Below are 13,274 nucleotides of genomic sequence, written 5' to 3' on the forward strand. Positions count from 1 at the left end.
TGATAATTATATATTAAATAAAAAAAAAAAAAAAAAAATTAAATAGAATATGAAAAACTACAAATTGTAAAATGTAAAAATCAATATTATTAGAAATCTATATAACTGTATGTAAAAATATATATATGTAAATATGTTCATATACTTGTGACAATGAATTATTGTTACATAAAAACAATTAAAGAATTTTATTTATTGAGATCATATGATTATATATATATTTCATATTTTTTATTGTCTTTTATATTCTTATTATTAATTTTATTACTATTATTAAAATTACTACTATAGCAACCTCTATACCTATTCTGATTATTATTATTTATATATTAAATCTTTTACTTTATTTATTATCATTTATTTATCTATCATTTCCCATTTTTTTATATTTTGTTTCTGTTTTTAATTTATATAAGAATATATATATACATATGAATATATATTTATTAATAAATTTATAGTTATTTAATAATATTTTTTACTTTTTTTTTTTTTTTTTTTTTTTAATTTATATATATATATATATATAAATATATATATATGTATATATTTATAATTTATAATTTTATAATTATTATATGACATTTTTTATTTTTGAATAGCTAAATTAGCATTTTTTGCATGAGGGGATATGCTCAGCTGATGCTTCAATATCAATTTCTCCATTGGCTGTTACAACAGCTGGACCATAATAGGCCATAGCATTTCTCGATTTATAGTATTCATTTCTCATAGCACTTTGAGTTAATTTTACATCATATCTATGACTTATTGGTTCAAATAAGAATCCCCATACAACACTGAAAAATAAACTTATGCCTAAAAATAAGCAGTAAAACCAATCTAAAGATTCAAAAGATGGGGTATTAAACATTGTTAATCCCAGTACTTCTAAAAAGGAGGTAGCCAAAAAGCTCATTCCACATAACCAACCCCAAGCTTCTCCTGCACCTTCTGAATGATATACCTCCAAGAAAAAACATCCAGATCCATATAAAAATAAACAAAAAGCATCAATAACTCTTGAACTAAAATATAAAATCCAAGAGGAACCAGCACCAATTTTTTCTTCCATCCAAGGATCATCAAAATAGTAAGAAGATGCCATTAAACATATTAAAGATAAACTCCATGATACAGTTCCTAAAAAGTAAATACATAAATAAATAAATATTATTCAAATATACATTTTATATATACATATATGTATACCAATATATATATGTCAATATACGCACACACACATTTATATATATATATATATATATATATATATATATATATATATATATACATGTACTTTTTTAATTAATATAAATACCCATTGATGTAGCTTGTAATAAAAATTTGGTTCCTGCTCTATATCCTCTTGATTGTTTGATACTAAGAAAAATAATAATAAATTTTCGTTTTATAATAATAAATATGTCAGAAAAAAAGAACAAATTTTTTCAATTATATTTTTCTATTTAAATAAATATAAATGTGTGAACAAAAAAAAAAAAAAAATAGATATCTATTTTATACCTGCTATCATCTTCTGTTAGTTGCAAAAAGGACATGATGAGAAGAGTTCCTAATAAAAATCCTCCTACACTAAAAAGTACTAACGGTATTGGTGCGTCACCAACACTTCCTGGTAATGCTCTTAAAAACTTTAAAATACCAAATGGATTATTTCCTATTAATGATATAGAACAAACTAACAATAGATATGAAATAAATTGAATAAGAAAACCAACACGTAAATTGAAATTCATAAAGAAGTCCCAAAAAGGTTCAAATTGGGGTCCACGGCCTTCTGGGGCTTCTCCAGGACGAACGACATATGTAAAAAACATTTTTCACAAAATTACTTTTAAAATTATTTAGTCAAATTTTTCTTTCAACAATTAAAAAAATGTAAGAAAAATAATAAAGGAAAATATTAGGGATAAAAAAAAAAAAAGGAAATATATGATAACAAAAAAAAAAAAAAAAATAAAAATAAAAATATATAATAAATAAATTAAATCATTGAATTTCTTTTTATTCGGACAAAATTTTAATAAATATACACATACATATCAATATATGGATTTTTTATATAATATATATATATATATGATCCAATTAATTCACTTTTTTTTTTTTTTTTTTTGCTTTTTTTTTTTATTTAAAATAAAATTAATAAAAATTATATATAAATATAACTCTATCTTTTATTATATATTTAATTTTTTTCCTATATTGTTTTTCTAATAACCTAAATAAGTGTATTATTTTTTACAAACACAATAACATAAAATAATATAATTAAAATATTGTTGGATACATATATCTATAAGAAATTTATCTTATATGTACACACAGTAGCGATAGTTTTGTGAAATTTTTTTTTAATTTTTTGTTCATTATTTTTTTGTTCTTAAAATTTTTTTTTGTACTTTTTTTTTTACGTTTTAAAAAAAAAAAAAATTTGAATGCAATAGAAAAAGAACTAAAAAAGTTGACCTAAATTTATTTATAATAAAAATTATTCTTCATATGTATATATATACATGTGAGTATTTATCTATATATAATACTTTACAAATATTTATAGAAAATGATAAGCGTGTTTTTTTAATTTATGTCACTCTTATTTTTATGTAATAATAATTTTTTTTTTCTATTAGGGATATGCATAATTGGTGCGATATACATATATGTTTATTAAAAAAAAAAAAAAATGATATATTTCGATAATGCTAAATAATTACATTCAATAAAACTTTTATTTTAAAAATTTTACTATTTTTAATTATTTGTATATATAGAAAAATATTTCAATTATTACCTTTTTATTTTAATTTTTTTTTTTTATTTAATTAATTTATTTATTTAACATGTAAAGAATTCAAAAATATAAATTTCGTTAAAAGAAATCTATGTGTATATTTGTGTGTGCATTATTACATCTTTGTAAATGAAAGTAAATTTTTATGTGTGTAATTATTAGAATCTATTACGCTATTTACGTGTATTTTATTTTGTTTTACTTTATTTCATTTTATTTATTTTAAGGGGATTTATTGATGCATTTATGTTTTTTTTTTTTCCCTCTTTAAAATTGTATTATGTATTTAATAAAACACATATAGGTACGTAAACATAACATTTTCCTAAAGCTATGTAAATAATAGGAAAATGGTAGTAATGTTGTTTTCTCTGTAAAGGAAAAAAAAAAAAAATAGATAATAAAACAATTTCATAATTATATTATTATATTTTTAAAATAAATAATGTACAAAGGGAAAAAAAATTATTTGAATTTGAAGTTCTATTATTCTTATTTAATCAAAGAAAAAAAAATGAAAAAAATGAAAATTATTAATTTAAAAATGTGCTTTTTAATACAATAAAAAAAATTTAATAATTTTTTCCTAGATTAAATGATTCATGCTTCTATTTTTTGGAATAATTTTTTGGAATATTTTCCATGATTGAGTAGACAGTCTTTTTTTTATATATAAACTAAATGTAGTTGTATTTTTTTTAATATATTGCTCTTATAGTTAATTAAAAAAAAAAAAAAGTATCATTTTAAGGTTTTTTTAAACTGTATGAATAAATTTTTTTTTTTCTCGTGGATACATAACTGTCATCAGCTAAAATAGAAAATTTTTAAAAATTGAATTTTTAGAAGATAAACATATGAACAAAATATTATGTAGTAAAACGTATTTACATCAAATACTAAATTTTACATTCTTTTACAGAAAATTAAGGTTTTTTTAAAATGAAACAAATTTAAACTTAAAAAAAAAAAAATATAATAACAAAAAATAAATATTCATAAACAAAATAGAATACATTAAAGAATTAGCTAAAAAAAAGGAAAAAGAAGAAATGAAATAATTAATATCTATTTAAAAACAAAAAAAGAAATTTAATATACTTATACATTCGTTTTTTTTTTTTTTTATTGTAAGAATTCCTAAAAGAGGAATATTAAAAATATTCTTTGTTGAATAATTTATAAATATATATATCTATTTTTTCTTATAGTAATGGTATAAAATTATTTTTAGGATAAAATTATATATATATTCATATAAGTATTTATGTATACATTATATAACGATAGAAGAAAAAAAAAAAAAAAAGATATTTTTTTTTGGTTTAAATTTTGGGAAAATTTTTTAATGGACTGTTTTATGTTTTAGGAAAGTTTACTGGTGGCATATTTTGATTTCTTAAATTTTGTACCTGTTCTAATATCTCTTGTAATTTTTCTTTTGGCGTATTTTTAATGATAGCTAATTGCTTTTGTTTTTGTCTAATTTTATCTCTAACAAATCTTAATCTGTCTTCTGAATTTTGAAGCATTAAAGCATCATATCTATCAACAATCATTAAATGAAAATCGAAAGCAGCAAAAGATACAATTTGAATAAAAGCTTGTCTTTGCTCTATATCTGATGGATCAATTTGGAATTTTTCCAATTTTGCATCAACAGATTCTTTTAAATCATTTCTTAATTTTATGTTCATTGATGCAAATGATTGGTCTAATTGCTCCATTAATTGTGATTCCATCAATGTACACTGAGAATGAATCCTGATAACTTCATCAACAATCTTTAAACTATCTTCACCATCCATTAATCCTTTTTTATCTTCAATTGGTGATATTTTTCCTAAAATGCATGGTTCTTGACTTATTATTTCATCTATTATTATACGTCCTCTTACTAATCCTTTAACAGCTAAATTATTTCCCACTTTAGTTACATCTTTTATTTCTGCATAAATAGCTAATGGAGCTAGCACACCAGTTTTATGATTAAAAAAACACATACCAAATATTTTCTTTTTCTCTCCATTTATACTAACTTCTCTTGTCATACTTTTAAATATTTCTTCGACATTTTCTCCATTAAATTGCATATAATCTTCAAAACCTATTTGGAGGGGTGAGGGCTCATTAGACATTTCTTCTAATAAAATTGGAAAAAAACCTAAAGTATTATTTTCATCGAATTCGTTTATCCATTCATTTAATCTTCCCTTTACATTTCGAGGAACATCATCAATTACTGGCTTGTCAGTTAAATTAATTTTATAATTTTCTGCATATAACTTATTAATATTCTTATGAAAGTTTGCTTGTTTGTTTTTTTTCAATTTGGGATTATATCCTATATAAAGTAAGTTGCTTCTTTTTATTGAAATTCCATTTTTTTCATTATATATGTAATTTCCTCTGTTATTATTCTTAAATATATTTACTCTATTTTTTTTTGGTATACTATTTTCATATATTAAAGTATTTTTTTCATTTATAATTAATTTATTGCTTATATGGATACCCTCAATAATAAAAGTAAAAAGATATAAAAAAAACAAAATCCTATTTTTCATAGCGTAAAAAAATTTATATATATATATATATATATATATATATATATATATAATATTTATAATAAAAGATATCAAAATATATATGAAATATTTTTTTACTTTATAACACTATTTTAATTACAAGTATATTAATGTTATCATTTTACTTACTATTTATTTTTTTTTCTTATTTTTTTAAAATATTTTAATAGTTTTTATATAAATTGTTAAAAATAATTACTCTATTAAAAAGTATTATATAGTTTAAAAATAATATTCTTATAAAAAATGTTTAAAAAATTATTCTTTTTTATTAATGTACATATAAATATTTTTATTTAATCTTTATAATTATTAAAAAGTAAAAGGAAAAAAAATATTTATATTCTACAAAGAAAATATTTTTAAATTTATACGAATATATATATTAATAGTACATTACATTTTTGTTTATCTTTATTAAAAAAAGGTTTAGTTTAATATTAAAAATGGATTATATTATTTTATGTATTATATACCCTTTATATTACAAAATTTTAAAAGTTCAAAAAATAAAAAAAAGATTCAATGAAACTCGAACAGAAAAAATATTAGATACAAGTATATATATTTGTAAATAAGCAAATATATGGATGATACTAAAAATAATATCATCATTTAAAATATTATTTAAATTTTTTTAAAAAATAAAATATATATAAATTTAATAAATATTAAAAAAGAAAATTAGTAATTTATAGAATAATGAAAAGGAGTATTTGAACAAAAAAAGGTATTAACTTAAAACAAATAAATAAAAAAAAAAATATTTCCTTAAATATTTTTTATTTGTATATCTAAAATGTTTATATGAAAAAAAAAAAAAGGAATAAAAAAAAAAAAACGTTATATATATAGGAGAATACATAAAGTAGTAACAGCAAAATAATAATAAAAGAAATGTCACAATGATGATAAGATAATATTAAAATAATTTTTGTTATTTTTTATAATGACATATATATATATATATTTTTTTTTTTTATGCATCTAGGTATTACTGTAAATAAATATATAATAAAAATAAAATATTCATTATAATTTTTTATTTTATCTTATTTTCTTTAATATTTAAATAAATATTTATTATTAGCTTTTTTTTTTTTTCTTTTGCTTTTGATTAGTTCAATTTCTCTCTCATTTCTATTGTTGTTTCATTTTCACTTGGTAAAGGTAAATAGTGTACATAATATAATTTTTTGAGATAAAGTATAATAGAAAGAATTAGTAGTGATGCAAATAGGATACATATACTATATAAATTAAAAAAAGATATTTTTAAATATATATTTTCTTTTTTATTATATTCATTATAAGTCTTTGGTCTTGTATTAATTGGATTAGATGGGCAGTTAGAATCAACAAAACCAATTTTGTGATTCTCGATATCAAAAATAACTTGCTTGTTTTTAAAAAAAGTTAAACCAAATATTGCTTTATTATTTACTTGTTTTTCTATCCCTTTACACCAAAATGATTCTTTTTTATATAAATATGATTCTGGTTTCCATTGGATTTTATAATTATCTGACAATATTATATAAATATCTGGTAGGTATTCTTTATACTTCCAGCATTGAACATCATCAATTATTTTGACACATATATTTTGATTTTCAATTATATTTTTTAATGATGAATTAAAATCATCAAAAAAAAGAAGAGGGTTAATAAAAGAGTCATTAGTTATTCTTAACCTTTTATTTACATCAAGTATATTATTCATATTATGTATACATAAAATATCTAAAAAGAAATTTAATTTATTATAAAGATTTTCAGGTATATGTGAAAACGTGCTACCAGAATCGATCAATACATCAAATCCGTTGCTATCCAAAAAATCAGTACCGTATAACTGAAATCCTTTTACCTTTACATAGTAATAATATTTGTTTGTAATATTAGCCCATATTATGTCATTTATCCTTTCATTTTCATTCCTCTCATCACTTGATTTTTCATTATATGTACCTCTTATTTGATTTTCCTTTTTATCTTTTCCATTGTCTTTTTTTTTTTTTATGATATAATCATCTTCATATCCTCCTATAATTAGTTCTCCACCATTTTCTGATATACATATGGAAAACTGTTTGTTTAAATTTGATGAACTCTCGAATAATAAATCAATAAATGTAGGAACGTAATTTGGTTTAGTTAAGCTAAATCCTAAAACTCCTGTTGCCTGCTGATTCAGAAATAAACTTTCTTCATGCATATGGCACCCCATTAATTTTGTAAAAGATATTTTATTATTATTATTTGTATTTAAGCTGACTTTATCAGAAAAATAAAATCCTGAAATTTGGGATCCTTCAAAATAAGATTGAAGGTATTCACATTTTCCTTTTATACATTTTAAATTAAATGGACACTCTGTTTTATCACAATATAAAATCGAAGAAGTTTTAGAATAATTTAAATTATACGGGTTTTCCATATGTATACCACATTCATTACAACCTGAACATGGGAAGCTTAATGAAGATGATCCCGTATCTAATATTACAGAAATCCTTTGTTCAGGTTTACCTATGTCTACATCTAAAAAATAATAAGCATATTCATCTATATCACCATATAATTTATACTTATATATTTTTTCATTTTTTTTAAATTTATCATCTTTGTTTATTATATCTATTATTGTATAATCTATTAGAAATGAGATAAAAAGAAAGAAAAAAAAAAAGGGTAATTTATTCTTTAAAAGAGGTAGATTCATTTTTATTTCTAATCCTTCAGTTAATTTTTTATTTCAGGGTAAATTCCTACACTATTTTTAATGAGCATATAAATTAAAAAATAAAAAATTATTCTTAGTGTTAAAGAGTATTTACTAATAAAGTGGAAATAATTTATAAGTATAATGTATATCAAGAAAAAAAAGAATACTATTCCTCTTAATATAATAAAAGTAACATTTTTGTTAATATAATAATAAAAATATTAATAATATACAATTTTCTATGAATATAGCTTTTAGATTTTTAAAATATATTAATTTTCCTGCTATAAGCCTTTATTAACAAAAAAAAAAAATAAAATAAAATAAAATTTATATATAGAACAAAAAATCTTTATACTAAAATATATAGTAAATGCTTTGATACAATTAAATAGATAAAGAATATGAGTAAATAAATTATTTATAATAATATTAAAAAAAAAAAAAAATTATCTAAGTTTTAAATAAAATAAATAAAAGATACATACGTAAATTCCACTAAAATTATTTTATAAAAGATATCTAGTATAAAAATTAATTCCATTGAAATAAATTAAAAAAAAAAAAAATATATATATATATATATATGTGTGTGTATAACTAAAGATTAATCATTTTATTAATATAAAAAAGCAACGGATGAGTATTGCAAAGGTTATTTATATTTATTTCAACTCATTGCATTATATTTTATATAACTATGTGATTTATTTTTCATGATATTGTATGCATTTCTTTTTTTCTATTTCATATCATTTTTATATATTTGATCTCGTTTTGTTCTACTTCATTTTACTTCATCTCTTTTTATTTTGTTATATTTTAATCTATTAAATTTCATTTCATTTTATTTTTTTAATTTTTTTTAATAATTATTTTAGAAAATGGAAATTTAAAAATGGACAAACACAAAATAAAATAAAATAAAAAATTCAAGAGTTTATATGTATAGAATTTTTTCTATATCATAATATTGTTACATATTCCTTTTTGTAAAACTTAATTATTAGTCATGATTTTATTGTTCAGTAGAAAAAAAAAAATTGAAAAATACAAATAATTTAACAATGAAAAAAAAAATTTTTTTTTTTTTTTATAACACCATATAAAATTTAAAAAATAATTTATTCTAAACATTACTACGGTATGATTTCTACCCCTTTTCCTTATTTTATAACTTTTTAATTCTTTAATACACTTAAAAAATATCCATTATATAATAATATAAAAATTCTATTAAAAAATAAATGGCATATTTATGAATAGTATTTATTAAAGAGCTATTAACATAAAAAAAAAAAATTTTAAAATAAAAAAACACTAAAAATGTTAAAAACGAAATGTATAAAATTATTATAAAGTGAAAAAAAAAAAATTAACAATAATATATTATATACTTACATAATTTGATAATAAAAAAAAAATTTATATATATATAATATTTAAAAAGATAAGTAGTTATTTGATAAATATATTTTTAGTAGTAATGAAATATTTTTATTTTTCATTCTATTATTAAAACCCCTCCACCCACTTTTTAAAAAAAAAAAAATTTTTTTATTTGCAAATATTCTGATTGAAAAAAAAAAAAATATTTCAACGTAATATTATTCTACCTAAATTTTTACATAATTTTCAAGAAAATAATATGTAAAAAAAAAAAAAAAATGATATGAACTATATAAAAATTTTGATATTACTTCTTAACTCACTGTTTAATTTTTGAAAAAAAAAAAAAAATATGTATTATATATATATGTATATATATATATAAAAATATTTTGGTGTATTTCAAAATACATGAAACAATAAAATTTCAAAAAATAATTACATATATACATATATATATATATATATATATATATGTTTGCATATATATTAATATTAAACAAATTATTATTATTATTTTTTCATTTTTTTATAAAAAATTATTTTTATTTGAAAATTTTTAAAAATTTGATTAATAATAAGAAATTTGATATATTCTTTAAAACTTTATTTCACAATTAAATCATCAAAATGGTAGAAGCATCTAATGATAAAAGTAAAAAAAAAAAAAAAAAGAATTCAAAATAATAAAATGAAATTAAGAAATTCTGTGATAAAAATAAATTTTTATGAAAAAATTTAGAGTTAATTTATATAAAAATAAGTTTGTAGCAAATTATATTCATAATAATTTTGTATAATATATATATAAAATATATTTGCCATTTAATATACATATATATATATAAATATAACTTTAAAAAATTTAAATTTTTGTAATTATAGAAAATGCTGTAGAGAAAAAAAAAGCTGAAGATAAGAATAAGAAAAATATTAAAAGTAATAAAAATAAAACAAAGGTTGCAAATAACAATGAGAAAGTTGTGAAAAAGAATGAGAAGAAGAAAGTAAACGAAAAACAGAAATCTAATGAGAAAAAATTGAAAGTTAAGAAAACTTTAGATAAAAATAATGATGACAAAAAAAAGATAAAAAAAGTTAAATTTGTTGGAAAAAATCAAAAAAAAAAAAAAATTAGAACATCCATTCGTTTTAAAAGGTATAATTTTTAAGAATACAGGAATTGTGTTATTATTTTAGTGAAATATATAATACATATTATTTTATAAAAACATCTTTTATATTGTTGAAACAAAAATTATTATATATTTATTTATTTATTTTTTTTGTTATACAGACCCAAAACATTAAAACTTCCAAGAAATCCCAAGTGCCCAAGAATAGTTAGATCATGCTTTAGAAAATCATTAGATAAATATGGAATAATAAAACACCCATTAACTTCTGAAAAGGCAATGAAAAAAATAGAAGAAATAAATACGTTAGTTTTTATTTGTGATAAAAGAGCTGACAAGAGAAAAATAAAGAAAGCAGTAAAGAATTTATTTGGTATTACATGTGATAAAGTTAACGTCCTTAATAGGTATAGCATTATAAAAAAAAAATAAAATGAAAATAAAATATCATATTTTAATAAATAAAATAATAAACATATATCGAATAAAAACATAGATAATCCGTAAAAAATAATATAAAAAACATATATATATTTATATCTAAATTTGTATATTTTTTTTATAGATTAAATGGTGATAAAAAGGCATATGTTCGCTTATCTCCTGAGCATGATGCATTAGAAGTAGCAAATAAGATCGGAATTTTATAAAAAAAAAAAAATATTTCTACATTTTTTTTTTTTTTTAATTATTTATATTTTATTATATATTAATTATTTTAAGTATACTCTTTTTTTAAAAATTGAAATTAAATTGATAAATTTTCATAATGTTGAAATAATTAAAATTTTAATAATACCAATTAGAATCTACTTATTTTCCTTTTTTTTTTTTTAAATAAAATAGTAAAAAAGACACATTTATAATCTTTTTTAAAAAAAAAAAAAAAAAAAGATAGTAATTTTTTAAAAAGAGAAAATAGAAAAAGCTTAAAGAAACAGTTTTTTTCATTTATCTCATACAATTACTTTTTTTAATATTTCATATTCACATGATTTTGAGCCATCTGATATGAAATTATCTGGTGAGTTTTCATCCATTTCAAAACAACATTTATTCTTATAAAATGACATTGCTTTTATGTTTTTTTTTAAGACAGTACATAATATTTTTTTTAGCTTTACACTCTTGCATAAGTTTTCTAACATACTTATTAAATGCTTACCTAATCCTAATTTTGTATAATTAGGAATTACTTGAATTTCAAAAAGATAACAAATTATATTTTTTTGATTTGGATTATAATCGGGTATTAATCTATAGTGTACAAAGCAAACTAATTTATAATTATATAGATAATTATCAATTTTTTTTTTATCATTACTTTTTATTATATCCAAAAAATTATATTCTTCTTCATTTTTAATTTTATTATTATTTTTTAAAAAACCTAATATTAATTTGCATTTATCATTTTTTAGTTCTTCCATTTTTATTTTATCTGACCATCCTTTATTTAAAAAATTGGTTTCATTATACAAATTTTTCATATTATTCTTTGTGATATCAAGTATTATATTAAAAAGCTTTGTACTTATATTATGTTTCTTTAATTCATATGCATTAATTGATTCAAAAAAAATAAAATGACTACTATTGCTACTAGTATTGTCCTTATTTTCTAAAAAATATTTTTTATATTTAATATCTATAAAATCAAATATATTATCATTATTTTTACAATTTCTAATTATTTTAACTTTATCCTTTTCTTCATACATACTTTTAATATTTTTATCAATTTCATTATTTTTTTCATTTTTGTCAATATTTTTATTTCTGTTTTTTATATAAATTTTTAGAACTTTATTATTTTTTTTATGTCCATTTTTATTTATGCTATTACTTTCTTTTTTTCTTTTTTTAATTATTCTTTTATTTATATGTAACTCCTTCATATTTATCCAAGCAAATTAAATTTATTATAAAAGTTTATTTTAATAAAACTGAGTTTTTTTTTATTAAAATATATATATTATATATATAGTGTTCTGTGAATAAAATTTACTAGAGAAAAAAAATGATATGTGCTTAAAAAAAAAAAAAAAAGACATACAAATGATTATATTCAAAATTCAAAAAAAAAAAAAAATTGAAGATAGTTATTATAGTGCTAATATAAATAACATGAATTATTACTTTACAAAATACTAATAAAGTTTGAATAACTCTTATTTTTTGTTGTATTTCTATATAAAAAAAAAAAAATTAAAATATATATAAGTATAAACATGACAAGAACATAATAATATAATACTTTTAGAATACACCTTTCATAATACAAAATAAATATATAAAGAAAAAATTATAATCTTAATAAATTATCAGTGAAATTTTAATAGATATTTTCAGTAAATAATTTAAATCTAATAGTTATTTTTAGTAAATAATAGAAATTTGCAGTCGTTTTTTTTTTTTTTTTAAATAATTTCATACATCTATCCCTTTTAATTATTTTTTACAATTACTTAATAAACTTTAAACATAAAAAAAAAAAACTTTTCCCTATTTCATTTGCAAACTTTTAATATATTATTCGAACATTTTTATATATTTTTTTATTATTAAAAGATTAAAAAATTTTTTATTTCCGCAAACCCCATAAAAAAATTATA

At 18.0% G+C, this 13,274-nt stretch overlaps 5 protein-coding genes across 5 annotated transcripts; 1 reads left to right on the forward strand and 4 right to left on the reverse strand.

Annotated features, from left to right (window-relative positions):
- Positions 1 to 607: 607 nt before the first annotated feature.
- On the reverse strand, positions 608 to 1,841 carry GAPM1 (glideosome associated protein with multiple membrane spans 1, putative; the record flags this gene model as incomplete). Its single annotated transcript, XM_028677811.1, has 3 exons — positions 608 to 1,143; positions 1,322 to 1,383; positions 1,528 to 1,841. 3 exons carry the CDS (start codon positions 1,839 to 1,841, stop codon positions 608 to 610), a joined length of 912 nt encoding a protein of 303 aa, XP_028534163.1.
- A 2,335-nt stretch (positions 1,842 to 4,176) lies between these two features.
- PRELSG_1204700 (conserved Plasmodium protein, unknown function) lies at positions 4,177 to 5,385 on the reverse strand (the record flags this gene model as incomplete). The annotated part of the gene is made up of 1 exon (XM_028677813.1): positions 4,177 to 5,385. The coding sequence occupies one exon, from the start codon at positions 5,383 to 5,385 to the stop codon at positions 4,177 to 4,179; it is 1,209 nt and encodes a 402-aa protein (XP_028534164.1).
- Positions 5,386 to 6,523: 1,138 nt separating this feature from the next.
- Positions 6,524 to 8,131, reverse strand: PMV (plasmepsin V, putative; the record flags this gene model as incomplete). The annotated part of the gene is made up of 1 exon (XM_028677814.1): positions 6,524 to 8,131. The coding sequence occupies one exon, from the start codon at positions 8,129 to 8,131 to the stop codon at positions 6,524 to 6,526; it is 1,608 nt and encodes a 535-aa protein (XP_028534165.1).
- A 2,022-nt stretch (positions 8,132 to 10,153) lies between these two features.
- RPL23 (60S ribosomal protein L23, putative) lies at positions 10,154 to 11,309 on the forward strand (the record flags this gene model as incomplete). Its single annotated transcript, XM_028677815.1, has 4 exons — positions 10,154 to 10,178; positions 10,409 to 10,682; positions 10,821 to 11,066; positions 11,225 to 11,309. The coding sequence occupies 4 exons, from the start codon at positions 10,154 to 10,156 to the stop codon at positions 11,307 to 11,309; spliced, it is 630 nt and encodes a 209-aa protein (XP_028534166.1).
- Positions 11,310 to 11,615: 306 nt separating this feature from the next.
- On the reverse strand, positions 11,616 to 12,557 carry PRELSG_1205000 (acetyltransferase, GNAT family, putative; the record flags this gene model as incomplete). The annotated part of the gene is made up of 1 exon (XM_028677816.1): positions 11,616 to 12,557. One exon carries the CDS (start codon positions 12,555 to 12,557, stop codon positions 11,616 to 11,618), a length of 942 nt encoding a protein of 313 aa, XP_028534167.1.
- Between the last annotated feature and the right edge of the window lie 717 nt (positions 12,558 to 13,274).

Source organism: Plasmodium relictum (assembly GCF_900005765.1).
Source record: "Plasmodium relictum strain SGS1 genome assembly, chromosome: 12".
In the NCBI taxonomy this organism is placed as follows: domain Eukaryota; phylum Apicomplexa; class Aconoidasida; order Haemosporida; family Plasmodiidae; genus Plasmodium; species Plasmodium relictum.